Source organism: Anabrus simplex, chromosome X (assembly GCF_040414725.1).
Source record: "Anabrus simplex isolate iqAnaSimp1 chromosome X, ASM4041472v1, whole genome shotgun sequence".
Lineage (NCBI taxonomy): Eukaryota > Metazoa > Arthropoda > Insecta > Orthoptera > Tettigoniidae > Anabrus > Anabrus simplex.
Window position 1 is genome coordinate 184,513,881 of NC_090279.1, and position 27,077 is coordinate 184,540,957.

General features: G+C 41.6%; 1 protein-coding gene across 3 annotated transcripts in view; it reads left to right on the forward strand.

The window, feature by feature from the left end:
- Positions 1–27,077, forward strand: part of LOC136885918 (uncharacterized) — a 187,784-nt gene that overhangs the window by 117,338 nt on the left and 43,369 nt on the right. Inside the window, exon 1 of one of the 3 annotated variants that reach the window (XM_068230553.1) lies at positions 22,752–22,944. The exons of the other annotated variants lie outside the window; for them this stretch is intronic. Within the exon in view, the coding sequence (XP_068086654.1) occupies positions 22,884–22,944 (61 nt within the window). The 5' untranslated portion in view covers positions 22,752–22,883. Of the gene's footprint in view, positions 1–22,751; positions 22,945–27,077 lie in introns of those variants that run through there. 3 annotated transcript variants of the gene reach the window in all.

A 27,077-nucleotide genomic window follows, 5' to 3' on the forward strand; every position in this document is an offset into this window, starting at 1 on the left:
AATATTATTAATATATAGGAATGTTTGCATTTGTAGTTGTTCATCATTTCAGATGCCTGTGTTCATGTTAATGATTGCCCCCCCCCCACCAATAATTACGCGAAGACTGTAAGAGATATGCAATTAAATAAAATATCACTCACAACGTGTAAACTATTTAAAGTATAAGATTAAAACTTACAGATCTCTATCTCTATACCGTACTAATTAATTTCTATTTTGCACTTTACGATGTAGTATCGATCGCACTTTCCCTCACACAGAGAGTACACGGGTATCTTCGAAAACCTTAAAAGTAGTTCGTGGGACGTAAAGCCAATGTATGTATATATATTTATTCAGAAAATAAACACTTCTCCCATAAGGAGGTTGCCCATGAGGGCAAAGTACCTATGCTAAATGCATTTATTACTATATAAATGTTTTCTAGGTATGGATAGTGAACCTTTCAAGGCTATGAGGACCATATTTTTCGTCAACGACTGTGACAGTTTGAATCCTGAGCGGAATTCTTCGAAGAACTTAGGGATTGTTCCTCTTGCACCGATCATGACGCCTCGATGTTATCCAGTCCGTATTTACGTCCGTAGAAGGGGATAGTTGGTGCATAGATGCTCTTCTTTCCCTCGAGTACTTCATTGGGCTGTTTAACGTGCGATTCAAACCGAACCGTAGGTTCAATAATATAATCCATTGTTGTTATTTTTTAAGGCTATCATATCAACCCTACGGGTACTGCCGTTCTCCAATAATCCACGGACCTCTTCGTGCACTGTGCAAGTAACGTCTCACAATGACTGAGCATGGTGTCTAGTAAGTCACAGGGTTTCCCCGTAGGGACAGTATCCCAGGACATGAGAAAGAGTTTCTATCTCGTTGTGGCAATGCCGACATCGGTTATTGTCCTGGGACCTGCCCCAAGGATCATATAAGAAAAATAGATCCGTCAATCCTGTATAATAACCGGGCGAGTTGGCCGTGCGCGTAGGGGCGCGCGGCTGTGAGCTTGCATCCGGGAGATAGTAGGTTCGAATCCCACTATCGGCAGCCCTGAAAATGGTTTTCCGTGGTTTCCCATTTTCATACCAGGGAAATGCTGGGGCTGTACCTTAATTAAGGCCACGGCCGCTTCCTTCCAACTCCTAGGCCTTGCCCATCCCATCGTCGCCATCAGACCTATCGGTGTCGGTGCGACGTAAAGCCCCTAGCAAAAAAAAAAAAAATCCTGTATAATAAAGTTCACTGAGAAAACAGGTCATGGGCGCTATAGTGGCCTCTTTTTCTCTACCAACATAACGAAATAAATACCACGATAGTACCAAATACAGTAGAGACAATACACGACACTGAGCGAGATATCGAGGGACAGCTATTGGAGCTCACTCTAGCGGATAGACCTGAACGGTACTGATTATGTCATAAGAGCACTTGTGTTTTTGTGTGAAGTTTTTGGTGTTATTTATGCGTTTTCAGTGAGTTGACATAATTAAATAGTAGCGTGTGTCATTCCTTGATATCTCCTCTCAACATGAGGGGAAAGTTATGTGCTGTGTTTGGCTGCAGTAATTACGAAGTAGAGAAAAGTGCGCGCTCGTTCTTCAGGTTCCCTCGTGACAGAACATGTAAGTAATATTGTGTTTGCATATATATTCTTCCAGTGACAGAGATTTTTATAGTACTTCATAATCTCCTGACCTGCTCGACCCATGTTTTAACGGGCTTAAAATATAATACGCATATTTTATTGTATAGTGCCGCAGTTAACCTTCAATACCGATGTGTTGTTGTAGGTGTGATCTGTGGGTTTTGAAATGTCACAGAAGCGATTTGGATAAAGTGTACAAGAAAGAAGGGACGTTACGCTTGTATAAGAATTATAAGATCTGTTCAGATCATTTCCAGGCCAGCGACTTTAAAAATCCTCGACTATACAGCCAAGGGTATGTTACATTTTTACTCTAATTGTACGTAAATATTCCTCAAAGCATCACTATCGACAACATTTTCCAACTTTTCTTTCTTTTATCCCTCTTCTCAGATTAAAGCCGGGATTTTATAGATTTTCTTTCTGTTAGTAGGCTTCATGTTAAGAGGAAAATTGTCCAGCTATTAAATGTTAATTCATTGCATCATACGTGTATGGAATGTGCCGATATTTTTATTGACAAATGTCTTAATGTGATGATATCTTGTTTTTAAATGAGGAAAAAAGACAAATCCAACCGTAAGATTTCAGGCAGGAATGCTAAAGCTAAAAAAGTAATGCATAAATGAAAGATCAAGCCATTTCACAGCAGTCCATTTCACACCCTGTTTATATGTCTAATTTCAGTCTTTGAATAATAACCTTTTAAATAATTCTTCATTCATTTATCCAGAATTGCTTTAGCAACTTCGAAGTTAATATCTCAATACCACTGTCTTTCTAGACGTAATTTATTTATCCATTTCCGTATATACATTTCCATTGATATTTGAATTTAGCGCGATTTGTTCAGGTCAAGTCACTAGGAGCGCCACCGTCGAATTGTCTCCCATTTTAGCAAGGCGAAATCCGTAAGTGTCGTGTATTGTCTCTACTGTATTTGATAGTACCTCGTAATAAACTTGATAATGGCAGTTATTTTATTAAAGTTTTAATTGTGATAGAGATAATTACTGCATTTCGGTAGGAAGGTTGTATCACAAGCTTCTCTCGTGTCTTTTACTTGAAAAGTAAATTGCAATTACGGTACCGTATTTGTATGTTGGCAATCCTATTATTATGTTAGCTTGTATCGTTGTTTCACCGTTTGCATTTTAATGTAAATTTACATCTATTAAATAATAAATTTAACATTGATTACTGAAAATGTTAATGCAATTCATATAAAACCCCAAAACGCCCATACTTACCTATAAATCGCGACCTAACATAACCTCATTCTTTCGCTCGTTCATTGAACCCTTCCCACGATTTTTATGTATGGGAATGGAAAACAGGAGACGGAAAGGAAGAAGTAAGACACAGCATAATGCACACAGTTTATATTTTGAAATTATTTATTCCAAACAACAGGTAAGCAGCATAAACACACACACGTTTACTCGCAACAGCTAGGTTGTTCCTTGTGAAGTAAGTTTATGATCATAATACTATTACTTCACATTAAGAACGCTCTCACGAAACCGGATCAAAAATCTCGTTCAATGCGAAAGAATTTCAACAAATTTTCGTCTAACAAGCACTACTACTTACCGTACGACCGAGTTCCCTTCGCGCGCAACGATAACGGTGTTGTGTTATGAATTTGCTGTACTACGCAGCAGCACAGGGAGTAAAGTATACAGGGAGCTGCCTGCCCGCTACACTACTATGTGGCTATCGCTTGAAGCCAACGGCCACGCCCCCCATGGTTACCAAAACATGGCAATTCTTACGTTGTGGATACATACAAACTAAGACATTTTCTTGGGAGTAGGGAAACTTCGAATAGCTCAATTAAGTACAATCGTTTTCGAAATAACACGGCGATTGACTGTAACAAAATTTAATGGCAAACAGACCTATTAATGCCTTTTTACTAAGCTCTAAAGAAGCGTTTCTCATGACCCGCAGCCTTAAATCTCCTCTCTCGCTTGTTGACTCTCGGTACTATTATCCAATATATAAAAACAGGAGATGCAAATCTTCACCAGATATCAGTAAAGATAAGGAGTAGGCTATTAATAACGGCATACCACAATATGAATGCTTTAGGGGAATGCGCAATAGATCAACAAATTGGGCTTAGCAAGATTACTTACTACATATTTTGGAGTGGTGGTGGTGTTGATTATTGTTTTAATAGGAAGTAAAATCATCCTCTGAAACAAGTGGAAACAATGCAGGACTCAGCTAAGGGCCCCTTGGATGCCAACCCACACTCCGAAGTTGAGCCCCTTAGGCCCTTAATCGCCTTGTACGACACGTGGTGGTGATTGTTTTAAGAGGGAATACAACTAGGTAACCATCCTCTATTAACAGTAATTGGGAGGACAGGTTGACTTCGTCCCCGTAAATTTAGAATATGTTCAGGACGTGTTTCGAACTCTTGTCAACAGCTTTGTGACTGCCTTTTATTCGTCGTAGCCCTGTGTAGGCCATTTCGGTACTTCCTGGAAGAGGCTAGTGAGTCAAACGACCGGAGATCTTCCGTGTATTCTTCTCGTCGGCTGGTTTACCTGTGAACGGATCCGGCATTTTGAAAAATGATGGTATCGGTCAAAGAAAGGCAAGGGCCACGAATGGCGTAAAAATGAAAAACTCCCTAGGCCTCGAGTGCTCTAATTCTGTAGGTAAGAAGGGAATGCTTCACATTCCTTATCTGTACTTGGCAGAGAACGGACGTGTATACTCTGGCTATCTTATCTTTGTGCATTGTTGACAGTGTCTATTGTTGCATGAGAGCGGGAACTAACACTACGTAGTGGGTAACCTGTATCCTTGCTTGGTGTGCGGCGTTAGGCCCTAGTGCTTGTGCTTGTGCTGTTTCTGTGTTGTTTGTTTTGTTGTGGGATTTGTTACTATTTGAGTACCTAGTAGATTTTCTGTGGTGATGGCTTGTGCCCCGCCGGGAGGTGGGGACATCCCTGCATGCGCTGATGCTACCTCCCTGGGTTCTCGTGGGCCTTCCGCTTGTCTTAACACTCCCCCTGAAAGTAGTATTAACTTGCTGCCAGATATTGACCCCAAGACCTTTGTAGACCTGGTAAATACTGGTAACATATTCTCCATTCTATCCCGCCATGGCATACCATGGTGAGAGGGAAGAGAAAATCTCCCAAAATGCGTCTCAGGAAGGTGCCTATAAGCCTGTTAAAACTGAAAACCGCTTTAATACGCTGGCAAACCTCCCTTCCATCGGGGAGTCTCCCCCATTGCCTGTTCCTGCACAGCCAGTAATAAGTAATACGGCTGCGGCACAGCCCAGAAATGTGGCTCAAACGGCAACGCGCTCCTCCCAAACTGTAGCTGAACAGTCTGGGTCCAGCTCAGCTCCCCCTGGTAGCCAGGACGTCGAAATGGCGACCCCCCCCCCGTAAAGAAAGTCTCAATTCCGCCCATTGTTTATCAGCGACACTACAAATATTTAAAATCAAAATGCACTGGCGAAATCAGGGTCATCTATACCCGAGATGCCCTGAAATACCACGCAGAAAATGTAGAGGACTACAACCGAATTAAACAATATTTTGAGGAGGCTAACGCTAAATTTTACACCCATCAAATTCCTGGTAATAAACTCCTCAAAGTAATTATTAGGAATATAATCTCTTCTGTTGGGGTGGACTGGGCTCGGAAAGAGCTCATAGAAATGGGATATGAACCCCAAGGCATCCACCAGTACTCCCGTCGTGACGCCACGACTAAAAAGATGATCCCACTAAATGTTATGAGCCTCACCCTCCCGAACACGGAGTATTCCAAGACCATTTACTCCGTCCACTACCTTTGTGGGTCAAAGGTTAAGATCGAGGCGTTCAATGGCTGTGAGGGACCCAGGAGCCAAATGTGTGAACTGCGGGGATAGCCACCTTGCCTCCTTGAGAGGATGCCCCACTTACCGCTCCATCATGGAGCAAAAAGTGGCTCGAGAGGTCCGAAAAACCCAGAAAGGTCGGTCCCTCCCTCTTACGAGAGAAGTGGACCCCAGCTTCTCTTACGCCCAAGCGTCTGGAGGAGCCCCCGCCCCCTCCCAATCCACATCTCAGGCACCTACAGCAAACCCTGCCCCCCAGTCGGCGGCATCTTTCATGTCCGACCTCTCTGGACTGAAATATATCGTGGACCTCTGCAGACAAATTTCCCAAAGATGATACCAATTGTAAAAGACACAGCGACGAAATTAAGATCACGTCCGATAACAATGGACAAGATTATGGTCCTGATAAATGCTGCTATGCAGTATTTCTCTGAACCCTAATTTTATGGTTCATTCTGTTCTGACATGGACTTAACAATCTGTGCTTGGAACTGTCAGAGTGCTGTTGGTGAGAAATATGAGCTTGAAGCTTTTATTTCTGACCACAATATTGATATAATGCTGTTAGGAGAGACTTGGCTAAAACCACATATGCCCTTTAAAATAAAAAATGTTACTGTCTATCGTAAAGACAGACTTCACGATGAGCACGGGGGCGTAGCGGTGCTGATTAAGTCTAAACTTACGCACAACGTTATTGACCCCCTTCCTCATGGTGTTATTGAGTCTCGCGGCATCGAGATTAGACATAACTATCACTATCGTATTTTTGCGGCCTATTTACCCCCCAAGGCTCCGCTACATACTGCGGAATTAGATACTTTATTAAACAACCCGTCCAAAGTCTCTTCTTTCATCGTTGGTGACTTAAACGCCAAGCATCCAGATTGGAATTCACGAGTGACTAATCCTAAGGGAAGAACGCTACAACAATACCATCGGGGACTTTGCTCCCATAATCTACTATTTATCCCAGTAATGGTTCGCGCCCCGATGTCATTCATGTCGCAGTGACAAAAGTTTATAATTACCCTATTGAGTTTACTGTACCTAGGGAATTAAATTCGGACCATGACCCTATTCTTTTCAACCTTACATGGGTTAGGATATCTGAGCCATCTTCTCCATTGTCAAACTTATCTTTGGACTACAATAAGTTTACTTGGCATGTCAATAAAAACTTAAAACCTTTCGATATCAACAGCCGGGATGATATTGACCGGGCCGTGGAACATCTTACTAATAAGATGCGAAACGCCCGTAAATACATCCTGAATGCTGCTAGAAATTCTGTAACAATGGCAATCGTACACCCACACAACATGGCGGGAATACGATAAGTCATAACTCCCAAATTAATAATACTAATAATATAATGCGGGAGATTGCGCGGACAGCCAAGGAGATTCTACTCCTGAAATTATTAAAGACCTAATCAAAATTAAAAATGCATATCGTAAAAGATGGCAAAGATTTCGGGACCCAGCGGATAGAGCGGAATACCGCGAACTCGCTCAAGAAATCCGCAAGTGAATGATAGAACGTAAGGTGGAAAGATGGGAGGAATTCTGCCGTACCCTCACTGAAAACGAATCAGATCACGAGTTCTGGCGGGTTACTCGTTCTCTGAATCGCCCCACCCACCCCCCAGGTGTGCAATTCATGGCCGCCACGGACTAGCATTCTCCCCTTACGATAAAGCTGAGGCCTTCGCAGACACTATAGAAAGTCAAAGTGTACCACACGACCTCTCTGACGATGACGACGACGATAACGAACTACGGACCCGTGAGGTACACAGAAAGGTCTCATCTTTTATACAACAATGGACGCCTGACAATGACATATCTGACGTCACGCCTGCAGAGATCCGCAGGGTTATAAAAAACTTAAATGAGAAGAAGTCTCCCGGGGATGATAGGGTTAGTAATAAAGAAATTAAATCACTGCCCTATAGAGCAGTCATCTCTTTGGCTACCGTTTTCTCGGCTTGCTTTAAACAGGGATACTTCCCTAAGGTTTGGAAGACGGGCCGTGTGGTCGTCATTCCTAAACCGGGGAAGGATAGATTGTTCCCTCAAAATTACAGACCAATAAGCCAATTATCCCATATCTCAAAGATATTCGAGAGACTTGTTCTCAATCGCGTCACTGCTTCCCTGAACGCCCACAACATACTGCGTCCGGAGCAATTTGGTTTCCGGTCGAAGCGCAGTGCCCCCCCTAGCGACGCTACGCCTCGTGCAGTATGTCTGTAGATCATTCAATTTACGGCGTAGCGTGCCAGCGGTATTTTTCGACATAGAGAAGGCCTTTGACACCGTCTGGCACGAAAATCCAAACTTCTGGACCTCAATGTAATTCCAAATTATTTATTCAAAATTATTACTTCCTATCTCACCCATAGGAAATTCTACGTTACAGTAGACGGAGAAAATTTCGCCCCTCGGAGGCTCCGAGCCGGAGTCCCTCAGAGTGGAAAAATCTCTCCAATACTCTACGCCCTATATGTGAATGATTTACCCCAGTGGCAAGGAGTAGAAATCCAGCAGTACGCTGATGATACAGCTGTTTATGCCTCTAGAAGGAGAAACAGAGATACCATCTCCGCTCTGCAAACTTGGAACAGAATTAAAATAAATGCTGGCAAGACCCAACAATTATTTTTTCTAGACGAAGGCCTAGCCTTGATCATCTTCTTTTAAACGATACCCCCCTGTCCTGGACCAATAAAATCAAGTATCTCGGCCTAACAATGGACAGAAGTCTTATCTGGAGAGGGAACATAAAACAGGCCCCGCAACGAGCCTGGGCACGTGTGGCCAACCTGAAACCTCTGCTTTATAATAGATACATCTCTAACTCCATCAAGAGAAAGCAGGCCCATACTGCTCTATGCGTGCGAGGTCTGGGGCTATATTCCCAAGACTCCACTTTCCAAATTAGAAATTTTCCAAAACAAAATACTGAGAAAAATGACAAGAGCCCCCATTCTGAGATCTAATAGGAAGATACGCACAGAAGTCCGTATTCCGACTATTAGGACTCAGATAAACAAGCTAACCAAGATGACCAAGGCTAGAATACTCCAAGCCCAGTCCACCGATCAGGGCATCTCGTTACTAAAGCGGGTCATAAGAACCAAGAAGCCTAATACTCGATATAAGTACCGGGGCCCTTGGCTCTTATACGACCCGCCCTGAAAATATTTTCGGCCTTTTCCAAATTTTAAACCTACCATCCATTAAATACCTCTAAATTATACCCTGAAAAGCACCGTTTGTTAAGAAGGCTCCTTCCCCTTCATCGCCACTAAATATTAGAAGTATATTTTTCCAAATTATTGTAGCGAAGATTTGTAGGCACTCCACCTACAAGACAGATCGTTTTTCCCCCGGCAGTGCAATGAATTGAGACTTTCCGGCTCATCGGCTATTCCTAAGAAACAGGTGAGTAAAAGGGCATAGTTTTCGCCCTGGGACTCTCCATTTCTTCGCCCACAAAAAAACGGGGGGGGGGGGAATGCTTCAAAAATAGTACCGTAGGTACTGCATTCTCCTTCAAAATAAATTTATTCATGTACCGATCAAACAATTCCGGTTCGAAATGTGCTGAACATATTCTGGTGTAAGGAGAGCGTGTCCAATTTTCCATTCTAATGGCCTTAATCCACTCTGCTCTCCTTTTTTCATGAACAGGAAAGCTCAGGAAAAATTGACGATTAACAACAAGTCTAACCTAAACATTCTTCTGAGACTCCGTAATACTAGCACAATAACAATGGAGGTAATATAATATACTGCTCTACATATCACAAGCCATACTTAGAATCTTACCTATGAAATGTTATTCCAGGAATATTTTTTGATTTCCGATTCGCACGACCGTATGCACAACACGACATTGTAGGAGCTAAAACATCAACTAAATATTAGTAGGCCTATCTCTTTTACTTTTTAGCGTGTCGTACAGTGTTTGCATCTGAAAATTCCCACAATTACAATTTGTGTTCACCGTATTCACGTCAATGAGCTGTGATAGATTTGACTATCAAAAAACAGCATGCGTTCTCGCGCCTATTTACGACCACGCCCCCTATGTAGACCACTGTCATTGGGCTTCACTCTCAGAGCTCCAAGGCATCTCCCTGTATTCTTTACTCCCTGCAACAGCATGTGTAATGCCAACCACTGCCTTCTAAATTAACCCTCCAAAAGGGAATTTTAGATTTCACTAGTTGGCGGAGATCGAGGGACCCATCTCGGAACTGCTTGGGACGCTCCCTATGAAGTGTCACGGCTGCGACGTTAGTGGTCATTTTTTTTTTCAATTTTCTTTACCTCTTATGGCGAGGATGGGACAGGAAAGGCCTAGAAAATAGGAAGGGAACGGCCGTGGCCTTAATTAATATACAGCCGCAGCATTTGCCTGGTGTGAACATGGGAAAGCACGGAAAACCATCCTCAGGGCTGCCGACAGTGGGATTCGAACCCATTATCTCTCGGATGCGAGCTCACAGATGTGCGCCCCTAACCACTCGGCCAGCTCGCCTGGTGAGGTCATCTTTTAGAGCATCACGGATATCACCTAACAATGTGCACAAAAAGTTGTTGTTGTTGTTGTTGTTGTTGTTGTTTGAGACATCAGTCCATAGACTGGTTTGATGCAGCTCTCCATGCCACTCTATCCTGTGCTAACCTTTTCATTTCTACGTAACTATTGCATCCTAATCTGCTCTAATCTCCTTGTCATATTCATACCTTGGTCTACCCCTACAATTCTTACCACCAACACTTCCTTCAAAAACTAGCTGAACAAGTCCTGGGTGTCTTAAGATGTGTCCTATCATTCTATGTCTTCTTCTCGTCAATTTTAGCCAAATCGATCTCCTCTCGCCAATTCGATTCAGTATCTCTTCATTCGTGATCCGATCTACCCATCTCACCTTCAGCATCCTTCCGTAACACCACATTTCAAAAGCTTCTATTCTCTTTCTTTCTGAGCTAGTTATCGTCCATGCTTCACTTCCATACAATGGCACGCTCCACACAAAAGTCTTCAAAATAATCTTTTTAATTCCAATATCAATGTTTGAATTGTCCGCCTCCATAGCGTAACGGTTAGTGTTATTAGCTGCCGTCCTCGGGGGCCCGGGTTCGATTCCCGGTACTGCCAGAAATTTAAGAATGGCGGGAGGGCTGGTATGTGGTTCAAATGGTACACGCAGCTCACCTCCAATGGGGGTGTGCTTGAAAAGAGCTGCACCACCTCGGGATGAGTACTTAATGTTTGAATTGAGTAAATTTCTTTTCTTAAAAAAGCTCTTCCTTGCTTGTGCTAATCTGCATTTTATGTCCTCCTTACTTATGCCATCGTTAGTTATTTTACTACCCAAGTAACAATATTCATCCACTTCCTTTAAGACTTAATTTCCTAATTTAATATTTACTGCATCACCTGGCTTTGTTCGACTACACTCCATTACTTTTATTTTCGACTTATTTATTTTCATCTTGTACTCCTTTCCAAGATTCGTCCATACCATTCAGCAACTTCTCGAGATCTTCTGCAGTCTCAGGTAAAATAAGAATATCATCGACAAATCTCAAGGTTTTGATTTCCTCTCCTTGGATTGTGATCCCCTTTCCAAATTCCTCTTTGATTTCCTTTACTGCCTGTTCTATGTAAACATTGAAAAGGAGGAGGAACAAACTGCAGCCTTGCCTCACTCCTTTCTGGATTGCTGCTTCTTTTTCAGAGCCCTCGATTCTTGTTACTGCAGACTGATTTTTATACAGATTGTAGATAATTCTTCGTTTTCGGTATCTGATCCCAATCACGTTCAGAATCGTAAATAGCTTGGTCCAATCAACATTATCGAATGCCTTTTCGAGATCTACGAATGCCATATACGTGGGCTTGTCTTTCTTGATTCGATCCTCGAAGATCAGACGTAAAGTCAGGATTGCTTCACGTGTTCCTACATTCCTTCTGAAACCAAACTGATCTTCTCCCAACTCAGCTTCAACTTGTTTTTCCATTCTTCTGTAAATAATACGTGTTAAAATTTTGCAGGCATGAGATACTAAACTAATGGTGCGGTAGTTTTCACACCTGTCAGCACCGGCTTTCTTGGGAATAGGTATAACAACATTCTGACGAAAATCGGATGGGACTTCTCCTGTCTCATACATCTTACACACTAAATGGAATAACCTTGCCATGCTGGTTTCTCCTAACGCAGTCAGTAATTCAGAGGGTATGTCATCATCATCAATTCCAGGTGCCTTGTTCCTATTTAGGTCACTCACAGCTCTGTCAAACTCTGACCTCAAAATTGGGTCTCCCATTTCATCATAATTAACAGCCTCTTCTTGTTCCATAACCAAATTCTCTACATCTTTACCTTGATACAACTGTTGGATATGCTCCTGCGATTTTTCTGCTTTGTCTTCTTTCCCTAGAAGTGGCTTTCTATCTGAAATCTTAATATTCATACACTTAGATTTCCTTTCTCCAAAGGTTTCCTTGATTTTCCTGTATGGAGCATCTACACTGACTGACAGTGACAATGCAACACCAAGGAGGAGTGGTTCGAAAGAGATGAAAGTTGGGGAAAAAACAGAGACGGCACGGATGAATAATTGATGTTTATTTCAAACCGATATGCAGGTTACACAATGCGCACGACATCGACTCAGTAGGATGTAGGACCACCGCGAGCGGCGATGCACGCAGAAACACGTCGAGGTACAGAGTCAATAAGAGTGCGGATGGTGTCCTGAGGGATGGTTCTCCATTCTCTGTCAACCATTTGCCACAGTTGGTCGTCCGTACGAGGCTGGGGCAGAGTTTGCAAACGGCGTCCAATGAGATCCCACACGTGTTCGATTGGAGAGAGATCCGGAGAGTACGCTGGCCACGGAAGCATCTGTACACCTCGTAGAGCCTGTTGGGAGATGCGAGCAGTGTGTGGGCGGGCATTATCCTGCTGAAACAGAGCATTGGGAAGCCCCTGAAGGTACGGGAGTGCCACCGGCCGCAGCACATGCTGCACGTAGCGGTGGGCATTTAACGTGCCTTGAATACGCACTAGAGGTGACGTGAAATCATACGCAATAGCGCCCCAAACCATGATGCCGTGTTTTCTAGCGGTAGGGCGCTCCACAGTTACTGCCGGATTTGACCTTTCTCCACGCCGACGCCACACTCGTCTGCGGTGACTATTACTGACAGAACAGAAGCGTGACTCATCGGAGAACACGACGTTCCGCCATTCCCTCATCCAAGTCGCTCTAGCCCGGCACCATGCCAGGCGTGCACGTCTATGCTGTGGAGTCAATGGTAGTCTTTTGAGCGGACGCCGGGAGTGCAGGCCTCCTTCAACCAATCGACGGGAAATTGTTCTGGTCGATATTGGAACAGCCAGGGTGTCTTGCACATGCTGAAGAATGGCGGTTGACGTGGCGTGCGGGGCTGCCACCGCTTGGCGGCGGATGCGCCGATCCTCGCGTGCTGACGTCACTCGGGCTGCGTCTGGTCCCCTCGCACGTGCCACATGTCCCTGCGCCAACCATCTTCGCCACAGGCGCTGCACCGTGGACACATCCCTATGGGTATCGGCTGCGATTTGACGAAGCGACCAACCTGCCCTTCTCAGCCCGATCACCATACCCCTCGTAAAGTCGTCTGTCTGCTGGAAATGCCTCCGTTGACGGCGGCCTGGCATTCTTAGCTATACACGTATCCTGTGGCACAAGACAACACGTTCTACAATGACTGTCGGCTGAGAAATCACGGTACGAAGTGGGCCATTCGCCAACGCCGTGTCCCATTTATCGTTCGCTACGTGCGCAGCACAGCGGCGCATTTCACATCATGAGCATACCTCAGTGACGTCAGTCTACCCTGCAATTGGCATAAAGTTCTGACCACTCCTTCTTGGTGTTGCATTTGCTCTGTCAGTCAGTGTATCTTTCCTAGGACCATACAACCTTCGACATCCTTGCACTTCTTCTTCAGCCATTCTTCCTTAGCTACCTTGCACTTTCTATCTACTTGATTCTTTAATCGCCTGTATTCTTTTCTGCCCTGTTCATTTCTAGCATTCTTGTATTTTCGTCGTTCATCAATCAGGTCTAGTATCTCCTGAGTTATCCACTGATTCTTAGTTGATCTTTTCTTCCTCCTAACATTTCTTCAGCTTCAGATGGCATTTCATGACCAACAAGTTGTGGTCAGAGTCCACGTCTGCTCCCGGGAAAGTTTTGCAATCCAATACCTGGTTTCTGAATCTCTGCCTAATCATAATGAAGTCTATTTGATACCTTCCAGTGTCTCCAGGTCTCGTCCATGTATACAACCGTCGTTTGTGGTGTTTGGACCAAGTATTGGCAAGGACTAAATTATGATAAGTGCAGAATTCAACCAGCCGACTTCCTCTTTCGTTCCTTTTTCCCAATCCGAATTCTCCTACTGTATTACCTTCTCTTCTTTGGCCTACGACTGCATTCCAGTCTCCCATCACGATTAGATTCTCGTCACTTTTTACATATTGTATTAAATCTTCAATCTCTTCATATATTCTTTCGACTTCCTCATCATCCGCTGAGCTAGTAGGCATATAGACCTGCACTATTGTGGTAGGCGTTGGTTTGGTGTCTATCCTGACGACAATAATTCTTTCACTATGCTGGTCGTAGTAGCTTACCTGCTGTCCTATTTTCTTATTCATTATTAAACCAACTCCTGCATTTCCCCTGTTTGATTTTGAGTTGATAATTCGGTAGTCACCTGACCAAAAATCCTGTTCTTCCTGCCAACGTACTTCACTTATACTAACTACATCTAACTTTAGTCTATCCATCTCCCTTTTCTGATTCTCTAATCTACCACAACGATTCAAACTTGTAACATTCCACGCTCCGACTAGCAGAATGTCAGTATCCATCTTCCTGATGATCGCCCCCTCTCGTGTAGTCCCCACACGGAGATCCGAATGGGGGACTAGTTTACCTCCGGAATATTTTACCCGGGAGGAAGCCATCATCAATACATCATTCATACAGAGAGAGCTGCATGTCCTTGGGAGTTAGTTACGGCTGTAATTTCCGGTTGCTTGTAGCCGTGTAGCAGTATCAACACAGCTAAGCCATGTTGAGTATTATTACAAGGTCATATCAGTCAACCATCTAGACTGCCACCCTTGCAACTTCCGAAAGGCTGCTACCCCCCTTTCGATGAACCATTCCTTAGTCTGGTCTCTCAACAGATACCCATCCGATATGGTTGCACCTGCGGCTCAGCTATCTGCTTCATTGGGACACGCAAGCCTCCCCACCGCGGCAAGGTCACATGGTTCGCAGTGGAGGCACAAAAAGAACAACGTCATTAACACATTATAGTAAGATGTAATAAGTGTTCTGCAGATGTTATTATCTTTCTTTAAGCCCTCTTGGTGGCCATGATCGTTAAAATGCTGAACTCTAAACGGGGTCCAACACCGTGGTTAGCTGGTTCGAGTCCCTTTGGTGGAAAAAAAAAAAAAAAAAGAATTCACCATCCGTATGTTGGCCGGCTGTGTAGGAGAGTTGGTGGTATACAATTTCTAATCATAAGATTGCATGCCAAAAGCCTGGATTAAATTCCAAACCTCTCCGCAGTGCTCATAGGGATTGAGGGCATATGACGCTGTTGATGGTGATTCTTCCGTCGCATGGAGACGTTAAGCCTTGAGCAGACCTCTTGGTGCTATTCGACAGGAGTAGGCTCTCCCTACTATCATATATGTATCACGTCATTCATTTCATCTCATTAACTCTTCTGATGCGGTTGACGCCAGGAAGGGCATCCGGTCATAAAAACCCGCCACGACAGATTCATCTCTCCTCATACCCGACCCCGTAGAGAAACGGGACAAACAAAGATGTTATTATCTTTCTTTGGCCGTTCGGCTACAATACATTGTTATTTAGAGCATCACGATGGTTACTGCAAGACAAGACCATCATGGTGTGTTATCCAACTGTTCGGTGAAAGGTTCTTTAAATAACACCTTTTCCCTTTTGAGAAAGCTGACACCGTTTTTGGAAGTCCTGATCTCTCACTAATTGTCTTATTTTTGTGGAATCCATACGACCATTTCTGTAACTGAATGTGCAGGTTTTTTAGGCATTTGTTACTCTCCTCAGAGAGATGCCTACTTCTCAAAATGTACACACAGTTGCCATTCGCTTCGTGAAATCACTGTGTCGCACATAATAATTTATGATGGAATCCGCAGACTGTTATTTTTGTGATCACATGCTTTAGTCCATTTCGCTCTATCAGATGTGGCTTAAAATTTTAGTCGTAACTTGTAGGCCCTATATCCCGTTCATATTCCTTTCTTCGAGAAGTTTATCACTCTGCCTTGTGAATAAAAGTGGTTGACGGATTCAGCTCCTCAATATACAATACAGTGGCTATTTAGAGAACTCGTACAGGAATCTCGAGTGCGTATTCGTTGATACGCATTTTACTTACCATTTAGGAACAGTGTTTTTAGGTCCATAAGTATGGTTCCTAAATGTAAAATATAACTTCTCGGTGCAATTAAATAAGTGAGGTCGAAATTTGCTCAGAGCACCGCCGTCTCAAGGCTACATACTGCTTGCTGTATGCTATGAGGTTAACATGCTTCTCAGCCTCAGCGTGAGCTCTTAGTGTTACAAACCTCCACTAGGGGTGCCAGTTAACGCACCCAACTTATCTCCGTACCCACTTTGTTGTGTTCCAGTGCGTTTGCATCGATCATTTATGTGTGTGTCTCTGGTCGTAAAATAATGAATTGTTGTGTTCCCCTTTGGATATCATAGCAACAAATCCAAATTCTGCAGGTATGAGGATTCCTGAAATCCCCACAATAAAGAACTTTGGGAAAACTGGCTTAACGCTATCAAGGCAAGGATCAACCAAGAGTAGTCAATGGATTCTATCCGATTATTCTCGTGTTTGTAGCCTGAATTATTTTAGAGATGAGATACAAGATAAAACTAAAAGAAAAATATATTGAAGCCAGAGAGCGTCTTCGAATTATCTCCATTACCTCCTAGCCAGAAAAGTAGCTCCACGAGAGACTAGACAGCAACAAGATAATTCTTAGGAAGAAATCTATGATGAAAAAAGCTCTTCAGCCGCAGGAAATACATTGGATGACGAGTACGAAATTCATCTGAACAACGATGTCTCAATCCAAGTCATTATTCCAACGAGTAAGAATGACAGCAGTTATCAGAAAATCAGACATTAGAGGCTCCAATTGAGAATTCTGAGTCTGAGATAACAGCTGATGACTAACCATAATGAAGTTAAAAGACTACAGAGGAAATCCTGAGACAACTCAGAAATTGATCGTCTGAATAAAGTAAAGGAAGCAGCTAAATATAATTAACAAAAGATCGTTTATCTTTAAAGTCAAACCCATAATTTTCGCAAGACAAAATCCGCGTGGTCAGAATAAATCGCACGGTACTATGTTGTGTGGGGAATAGTATCCCAAACGGTTACGAATATGGCAGAACTCCTGGTCTAGTGTCAGCTCCGTCACAAAGTACTCTGGACAGGTAGCCTAAATGGAAAATCTTGATATCGTTTGTCGGGATTTCCCAGTTACTGAAGAAAATACTTAGAACTTAATGTTAAACACTTAGACCAACAGAGATTGCCGATTCAATGCCTAATTAGGTACGGCTCCTCTACGACCGAACCAGTGACAAGTTTGTTTGCGTGGTCAATGTTAAAGGTGTATGCGGCATTGATATTTAAAAATCTCCTGCTCTCGCGAATAAACTGTTGTGTTTTGTTCTAAACGGACTTTCAAAAGAAGTTCTCTATTCCTGATACCTACTTCCTGTGTGACTCATCCATGTTATCCTAGTCATAAACTTCTTTTCAGATTTCACTATTACCATTTGACAAATGTGAGTCCCATTTCCTAGACAGTGAAATGACAGCAATGGCATCATCACCTCCAAATATGTGAGAGAAGTTTATCACCTGCAGAGAGACTTGACATCGAAGCCTGTTCGGTATTATGAATAAACAGGAATTTGGTAAAGATTACTGTTCTGCTGTATAAATATTTCCCCAACAGTCGCTGTTGCTATTCGCTTCATGAAAGAAAACCATGCTCGTTTATAAACACATGTTTTAGACTTTTCATACGCGGAATCGACGGTGCGCTTCATGGAATCGCTTAACAACTTTTTCACATTCCACTACGCCATTGCCAGAACTTAGCACATTCGCAAAACAATCCGGGTTGTGTGCATTTCTATTCACCGGCAGATAAAATATTTACAATGGTTGAATGATGATTTCAATGAGTACGATGAAATAGTTCAGTTCGAATCAAAACGTAGAAAACTGAAGTGTATGACTAATGAGACGGCAGATGCTGTCTCGCTAACTGTGAAATCTATAGTGGAATGTGTGTCTTATCTGTTACAAAATGGGTTAATATATGGTCTCACTAGATGATATTCTGGAGACGCAGTAGAAACTCTTAGCGCAGTGAGATTGGGTGGTGGATGTAATGACATGTCTGGCGCACGGGCTGCAATCTTTATATATAAAATGAGTTTTGTCTGTACATTGCTCAGAATTTGAAAAGAATGGTATTTCTGTATCGGTCATGTCCACAGTAACAAGAAAATGCATTTTTTACTATTCGGTAATTTCTGTCTGTCTGTCTGTCTGTCTGTCTGTCTGTCTGTCTGTCTGTCTGTCTGTCTGTCTGTCTGTCTGTCTGTCTGTCTGTCTGTACACGCATCACGAGAAAACGGATGAAGAGAATTTAATGAAAATCGGAATGTAAAGTCGGGTGATGAACCGCTACAATCTAGGCTATAAATTATTTTAATCACGCTGAGTGAAATGGTAGTTTAGGGGAAGGCCTGAAATTTGAATCTCAAATATTTATGTTATTAGTGGTCGTGTCTTAATGAAAATCGGTAGACAGAGATGGGAAATAAGTCGCTACAATATAGGCTATACACGCTGAGAAAAATGGTAGTTTAGGGGAAGGCCTAAAATTTAATTTTCAAATATTTATTATATTAGTGGTCGTATCTTAACCAAAATTGGTATGCAAAGTCGAGGAATAAGTCGCTATAATCTAGGCCATCAATCATGTTATTCACACTGAGTGAAATGGCACTTTAGGGGAAGGCCTGAAATTTAATCTATACATAAAATAATTGTTTTGCCTGTACATGGCTCAGAATTTGAAATGAATGGTATTTCTATATCTGTCATGTCCACAGTAACAAGGAAATGCATTTTTTACTTTTCCGTAATTTCTGTCTGTCTGTATGTATGTACACGCATCACGATAAAACGGCTGAAGAGAATTTAATGTAAATCGGTATGTAAAGTCAGGTGATGAACCACTGCAATCTATGCTACAAATTATTTTATTCACGCTGAGTGAAATGGTAGTTTAGGGGAAGGCCTGAAATGTAATTCTCAAATAAGTTATTTGTTATTAGTGGTTGTATCGATAAATACTACATAACTAACATATCTTTAGTTATGTCGTAAGTTGTAGTAGTTATGTAAGAAGTTATTAAATTACCGATCACTTATGTCTTATACATTGTTACCGTACCGCATATAATCACAGAGATATTCATGAATTTGGATTTTTGTTACTAAGTCCATATCAGCGCCGAGTCACGAGAAAATGGGTAAACAGAATTTAGTGAAAATCGGTATGTAAAGTATGAGAATAAGGAACTACAGTCTACAATATAAATAATTGTGTATGACGCTCTAATATCACAGTGTACCGGGCGAGTTGGCCGTGCGCGTAGAGGCGCGCTGTGAGCTTGCATCCGGGAGATAGTAGGTTCGAATCCCACTATCGGCAGCCCTGAAAATGGTTTTCCGTGGTTTCCCATTTTCACACTAGGCAAATGCTGGGGCTGTACCTTAATTAAGGCCACGGCCGCTTCCTTCCACCTCCTAGGCCTTTCCTATCCCATCGTCGCCATAAGACCTATCTGTGTCGGTGCGACGTAAAGCCCCTAGCAAAAAAAAAAAAAAACTCTATCAAAAATAACATTACATTGACCATTGTTTGTTGTGATGCGCTTATTGTCTTCTGCTTCCACTCATCCCCGATAGATAGGATTACTGCAGCGCAACGAGGTTTTTTAATTTGCTTGACGTCGCACCGACACAGGTAGGTTTGTGGCAACGATGGGGTAGGAAATAAATAGGGGTGTGAAGGAAGCGGCCTTGGCTTTAATTAAAGTACATTCTGGTGTGACTGGTGTGAAAATGGGAAACCACGGAATACCATCTTCAGGGATGCCGGCAGTGGGGTTCGAATCCACTATCTCCCGGATGCAAGCTCACAGCTGCGCGCCCCTAACCACACGGCCAACTCGCCTGGTCGTACCGACTGTAACAGCCTGCCTGTGTATTGGCGGGGTAAGTAGCTGGGGAGTTGGATAACTTTCTTCTTTAGCATGCCATTCTTCTGGTTCATACATTTTCTGATATTACTGGTACGTAACGCACTGGTTCATCATAATATTCGAGCTATTCAGTGCCTACTCTGAGGCACTGATTGGAATGAGTAGTGTGCATATTTAACGGAATAATGACAGAGGAGTGTTCATGGCAGTCTGCGACCTGGTTATTCCAGCTCTGGAACTTTGGACTGTTGGATCGGCAGCGCAGTACTGTTCGTTGAAAGTGAGAAAGTGTGCGGTTTTTCATTTCATCGAGTATTTTATATGATAACATTGCTTTCAATCGCTACATTCCTACTGACGTTTTTGTAATGACCTATGTTGAATTCAGTTAGGAAAACCACCAAGTCAGTCTTTCTGAGAATCCCGTAGCGAAGCACGGGTATATCAGCTAGTATGTACCATAAAACGTATCCTGAAATCTGGTCATGAACAAAGGATCAGCGAGTGATAGAAATTTTATTTGCGTCCACTGATGGTAAATAACAATAACAATAATAAAAGGACTGAAAAGGTGCTCCGTGTCGAGAAAATTCTGAAATGTTTGTACTTGAACAGTGGGATGATACTAATATATCTACTGTAACTGGTAAGATTTTATATATTTTACGCTTCTATATCTTAAGCCAAGTTCAAATGTCAAATGTTAGTTTCTGTATGTGCATTTTCTTCTCAATTAGTAACATGTTAAGGATTATTTTTCATTTTATATTGGCGTTACGGACCATCTCTCATTTAACTAACATGTGCTGTGGGTGCGGTAAGTGCTGCCATCTGCAATGTCGCTATAAACGCAATTCTGGCGGCACAGAACAGGCAGTATCGGTATATAGAGATTGAGACGGCGGTAGCTCAGAGCGTTGCCTACGCTATAATAGAAGGCCTGGACAAGCTGACACATTTCTGGGCGAACGATGTAGTTCAGGCAATGGCCGCTTGGATCGCGTTTATGTTCTGTTGTTCTCATGTTCTGTCTATATCTTTATATTGAAGATTCATACAATAACGCGAAATAATACATTTTTATTATCATTATGTCCGGTGTGAATGAGATATAAATATACAAAACAACTTAGAACACACTACACTTCATAGAGTTCTTTCATTTTGCACTATTTATCACAAAGGAATTAAAAAATAGGGAAATAGGCCTAAATAGAAGTAGGCCTACTGACCCGATTTTTCCCTAATTCTATAATTTCAACACTTTTCTGCTCAGAGGCTTGCTCTTGAATTTGTTTAATAAATCACGGTCATTAGTCACTTTCTTTGCATTATTATCAAGAACAGGCCTGAAAAATGTAAGTATAACGTATGTGATGTGTGCTTGATCACAGTCGCGGCACTGAAACGTCCCTTTAAACTTTGGAGTGGTAAGGAATTTTAGCTTTCGGACAAGTTTACATTTTCCTAGATATCCTAACGGCCGCGTTGTAAATATTCATACATTTTTAATAAGAAGAATTTGCATCGGTACTTTGTCGGGGAGGCAGAATTCCCCTCACAGTACTTACAGTGTAATCTGATTCGACAAAGTGCAAGTTACATGTTCTGGAGTTATCATTAGGAGCCGGAAGAGATACTTTTCTGCTGCCCTGTTCAGAAATAGCAGGCCTCCATTTCTCCCGTAAACTCGGATCTTTAGGAAAAAGATGCAAATTTATATTTGTGTATATTTCTTCGCTGTGTCAGCTGTGCAGTTAGGCACGCAAAATTAACCATCATAATAATGTTAATAATAAATAATGTTCTTGGCTTTACGTCCCACTAACTACTTTTTCGGTTTTCGGAGACGCCGAGGTGCCGGAATTTTGTCCCGCAGGAGTTCTTTTACGTGCCAGTAAATTTACCGGCAGGAGGTTGACGTATTTGAGCACCTTCAAATACCACCGGATTGAGCCAGGATCGAACCTGCCAAGTTGGGGTCGGAAGGCCAGCGCCTCAACCGTCTGACTCACTCAGCCCGGCAATAAACCATCTTAACCTACAGAATGGAAAGAGAAACTTACGGTAATTGGCTCCAGGGGCTCTGAAATTTTGAACGTGTGTTGACAACCACGGGGCCCTTAACTGAGTCCTGGCATTTCTTCCACTTACTTGTGCCAGGCTCCTGACTTTCATCTATCCTATCCGACCTTCCTTGGTCAACTCTAGTTCTTTGCCGACCCCTACGCTATTAGGTTTCCGAGGGCTAGGCAGTCTTTTATTTTCACGCCCTTCGTGGCCCTTGTCTTCCTTTGGCCCATACTTTCATTTTTCGAACTGTCGGACCCCTTCCAGTTTTTCTCTCTGATTAGTGTTATATAGAGGATGGTTGCCTAGTTGTACTTCTTCTTAAAACAATAATCACCACCATCACCTTGACGATAATTTGGAAGGACATAACTAAACAAATGTTACTGTAAATGCATCTCAGCAACCATCCATATATTGCAAATCGTGAGACCAAATAAATTAAAAAACGACAAAACTCTTCATATTTCACGTTAGATAAGACCTTACCGTATAAAATAAAGTTTAATATATTATTTCTTCTCATAAAACATGTTGCAGTAACACACATCATTATAGAATTCACGCCAAACAACAGAACATAAACGCGAACCTAGCGGTGGAAAAGAGAAAATTTAATGGAAGAAATTGGCTTTCTGTCCAGGCCTTCTAGTATCTAGTAGGCTTTGCTCAGAGACAGTAATCTAGGCCTGCTGAAACAGTAATGTACATTGGATGATAGTTAAATGTTTTTTAATGCATTCTTAACTTTCTTAACGTGCGGAGCGAGAGAAATATTCTACTATAACTAATTTTAGCTTACGTGTTTTACTATTTACGGTAAAAGATACTATAATCTAATAAGATTATGGAGAAGATGTTAGGCATATTACTCCTCGTGTTAACGGTGTTCATCCATACGAGTGCCGGTAAGAGCAATCTTAGCACTTCTAGCTTTTCATTAGTGTAGTATTGACGAGAAATTGTTGCGATAAACTTATGTGTAGAAATGAATTGTCCCTATCCTCAATTTAAATATTTCTTACATATTTGTTTGAAGTATTCCAACATTTATTCAGACAATGAGTTACAATTTATCGCTAATTAGCACTTGTACATTTGTCCTTGATTTAACTTTGAACGCATTTTTCAACACACTGTTGCTTCCAACTGCAGCACAGTTTTGTACTTACTGAATTGAATTTCTATTTCTACTAGTTAATATTTTAAATTCGCCACCACTTGACGTATAGTGATTATTGTTTTCTAAGTTTACTATTTACGGTAAAAGATACTATAATCTAATAAGATTATGGAGAAGATGTTAGGCATATTACTCCTCGTGTTAACGGTGTTCATCCATACTACCACTTCATGCAAAATTTTGTGGAAATTTATTTCTCTTTCATTGATTAAACTTTTTACATTTTAATTGGGACAGAATAAACCTCCATGCCTTAACTAGTAAAGAGACCACGTCCCAAACAAAGTCCTATGTTCGATTATTGGTACTGTTAAAGATTTCCCCCCTTCATTTGATAAGATGTGGAAGTTATGACTATAACATCTTGAAGTACGTTTTCTTTTCTTTCTTTTTTCCAACTTATTGGGGTCGGTTATTGATGTTACTTATTACAGTTTTATGTCTGGATACCTTTTACGATGCCAACCCTAGGTGGACAGTGTGTTTTCATACGGCAGTACGGTACTGCGTAGTGTAATATGGCGAGGGAAAATAATGTGGATTGGACAGTAAATTACTCTTGACGAAATTCGTTCAGTTTCGATAACCTTTTAGTAGGCCTACACACGAGAGCATGGTACCGGTACCCTTTTCGCAAGGTATTCGAATGCATTCAGGTATGGGCGAATGGAACGCTTCAGTTTTGTAAAGCCTATGGTAGAATCCGTGTAAACTGCGAAACGGGTGTCTATATGTCTCAGTTCATAGCGTTGCTTGCGTTATTATACTAGGCTGGGAAATATAGGGCTCGCTGGCACGGTTGCCAACTCCTAGATACTCATTATCAATAGACATGGATTTGAAAATCACCAGATCTGGATTTGAAAACTCTATAAATTATCCAGATTTAGTAAGAGAAGGCATTAAATTAACACTTACCTCATTTCAATTGTGCTGTACTGCCTCTGGTGTTCTCTTGCGAAGATAGGTCTAGCCTATATTATAGCCATATGATCAATTGAATACAAGTCACAATAAAACACTAGCACTGTTAGAATAATGAAATGTTCACTGCGTTTTATCAATTATCGTAATCCTAACATAAGTCTATTTAATTGCAAACTCTATAGGTACGCAAATTTAAAAAAAAACTGTACTATATTTGTTTATTTATGGCTGATCTTTAGAAGTTGAGGGTACTTGGCCGGGATAGTTGTATGACTCTAATGTGCCTATTTTCTGCAGTACTTCTTTCGGTAGATCGTATGTATAACAGCAGTTCCCTGCCGTATTCAATCCTAATTTTCACACATGACGGAATGGAGAGTTTGAATTGTCATTGTATTTCTCAGTTTATTTTTAGTCATATTGACTTGGCTGAACACTCGTTCTACATCCGCAGAAAAATCCCTGGCAAATTAAGAAATATTTGATGTTTGGAGAATATTATGTATACACTTTACAAGTAGGCCTACATTTGGTGTTGCGCTCACAGTGACACACGTATGTCTTTTGTCTTACACTTTCAACGATTTCGTGTGTGGTATCTGTGTTCACTGAAGTTCTTTGCTTTCATTTCATTCATCATCATTTCATGAACTGTATCGCGATATGCAATATTTAATAGGCGACAAAGTGGTATGGGCAATGTACATAAGAAAAATTCAGTGGACTAGTGATTTATTGGTCCAGGGATCGAGCTACTTGCGTTCGAACAGAAATACAAATATTTATAGGTCCAGGGATCATGCTATTTTTTCTGTTGACCTCCATTTTGCTGTTTGAAGTGGCCGCTCTAGTCATATGGACAAAGATAATGAGAATCTACAGACATAGCACTCCCAATCCACGGTGCTAGCCCTGGACCTGAAGAAAGTAACAAAAGACGGCACCAGCAGCGCAGTACGTCATAAACCAGTCCTGTCTTCAAGCCTTAAGTATGTTTTCATATTTCTCAAATAACGACGGTATTTCTTAATTTGCCAGGGATTTTTCACTTGATATGTGTAAAAGCAATTATTATGTTCCATTTATGACAAATTTTACAGTGATATTTGGGTGATACCAATGCGCATCGTACCCCGCATTAGAATGAGGAAGTACCGGTACGAGAGACGTTATAGCTAAATTTGCAAGTTCGCTGAAAGTGTTTTCTCCAGTTGAATCACTGTAAAAATCAACTTCTGCCCCAAAATTCACAGTGTCCTTAACTTCAGTCCACTGGATATGATGCAGATTTCTCCACTGGTTTTCTACTGCCACAATAACATTATTGTAAGCATAAAAGAGTTGTGCTATATCAATAATTTGCAACTGAAAAGGCCTTAAACGATTTTTAGGTGAAAAGGGAGGCTTTTTTTCAAGGATCCCTATATTTTCAGGTAATCTTTGCCTCAGTTGTTGGATAAGTTCAACAATAAATTAGATGCATCTATCGCGTAGTTGTTTCTGTTGGTCTTCAGAAAGGGAGGACGATGATACTTTAGTTGCTAAATCATAACCTGGGTAGGGGTTTGGGTCCAGATGATTATTAATTTCTATTTTCGGGACATCTACTTTTACACTGGGTAGTAAAACCTTGGTGCATAATGACTTAAGGAGAAGGATTAGGTCACCTAATAATTTTGGAGGATCTTGGTTTCGACTTTCGAACTTCTTATTTACGGTCTGCACTTCACCCAAAATTGGCTTCAGAAAAGACAAGTACAAATAATTCTGAGGGTCGCGATACATTGAATATAAAATATCGCTGTATAACAGCGATCTTTAACTCTGGGTCTGTACCTTAATTAAGGCCACGGCCGCTTCCTTCCCATTCCTCGGCCTTTCCTGTCCCATCGTCGCCGTAAGGCCTATCTGTGTCGGTGCGACGTAAAGCAACTAGCAAAAAAAGAAGTTATCTTTAAGACAAGGGATTTCAAAGTGAGTTTTAACTCGGTCCACTGTTGCATTATTCTTGTCACTGTACTTTCGATGGGCAGCCACCGAGTTTGGCTTAACTGTACTAATTTCAAGGGAGAGTCGCCTTTATTTATTGTGCCTTCATTTATCAGTTTCATTTATTGTCTCGTATAGTTCTTTGTATACTACCTGCCGTAGAGATGATTGTGAAAACCAATTGTAACTTTCCCTTATGAGGAAATCTAAGTTTCTCGGCAAACACCCTGATGCATGTGAAACTGTCAATTGTAGAGAGTGACAAACGCATCTGATTAATTGTAGATATGGCATTTTAGCCTTTAACTTTACATAAACACCATGATTTATGCCTACCATAACAGTAGTCAAATCCAAACCTTTATTACACAGACATTTCTCCAAAGCCTCAACTATATCATCAGCTCTACATTCTGACAATTCTACTAACTGCAGATATGTCACGACAATCTTTCTTTTACTTTATGAATAGTATCTTATAACAATGCCTAGTAACTTGGTAACTGAAATATCATTCGTTTCATCCAACAACAAACTATACCCGTTTTCACTTTCATGTAAATCATCTATCAAGTACTTTTCAAAATGGGGAGCTAATACGTTTTGTATGATAGCAGTGCATTTTGTACGATGCAACTTCAAATTATTAATCTCTTTGCTATCGGGAAAATTTACTTTCTACAACTCGCGAAAATGGTCAATCACTTGAACCGAGCAATGTTCTGCTATGAAAAGTGCCGTTCTTCCTTCCACTAAATTTGTCTCAAGATTAAGTGGTTTAAAATTTAAAGTTTTCTGCCTATTAGAACTAAAGGGTTCGGCTGCCTTGATGTGTTTAGCAGTGTTCCTATGTTTTTCAGTATCTCCTAATACAAGCACCTTGTTGAGTTTTACAGTATTTGCAAAAAGCCTTTGGTGGCATTTCCTTCTACTTTTAGTAAC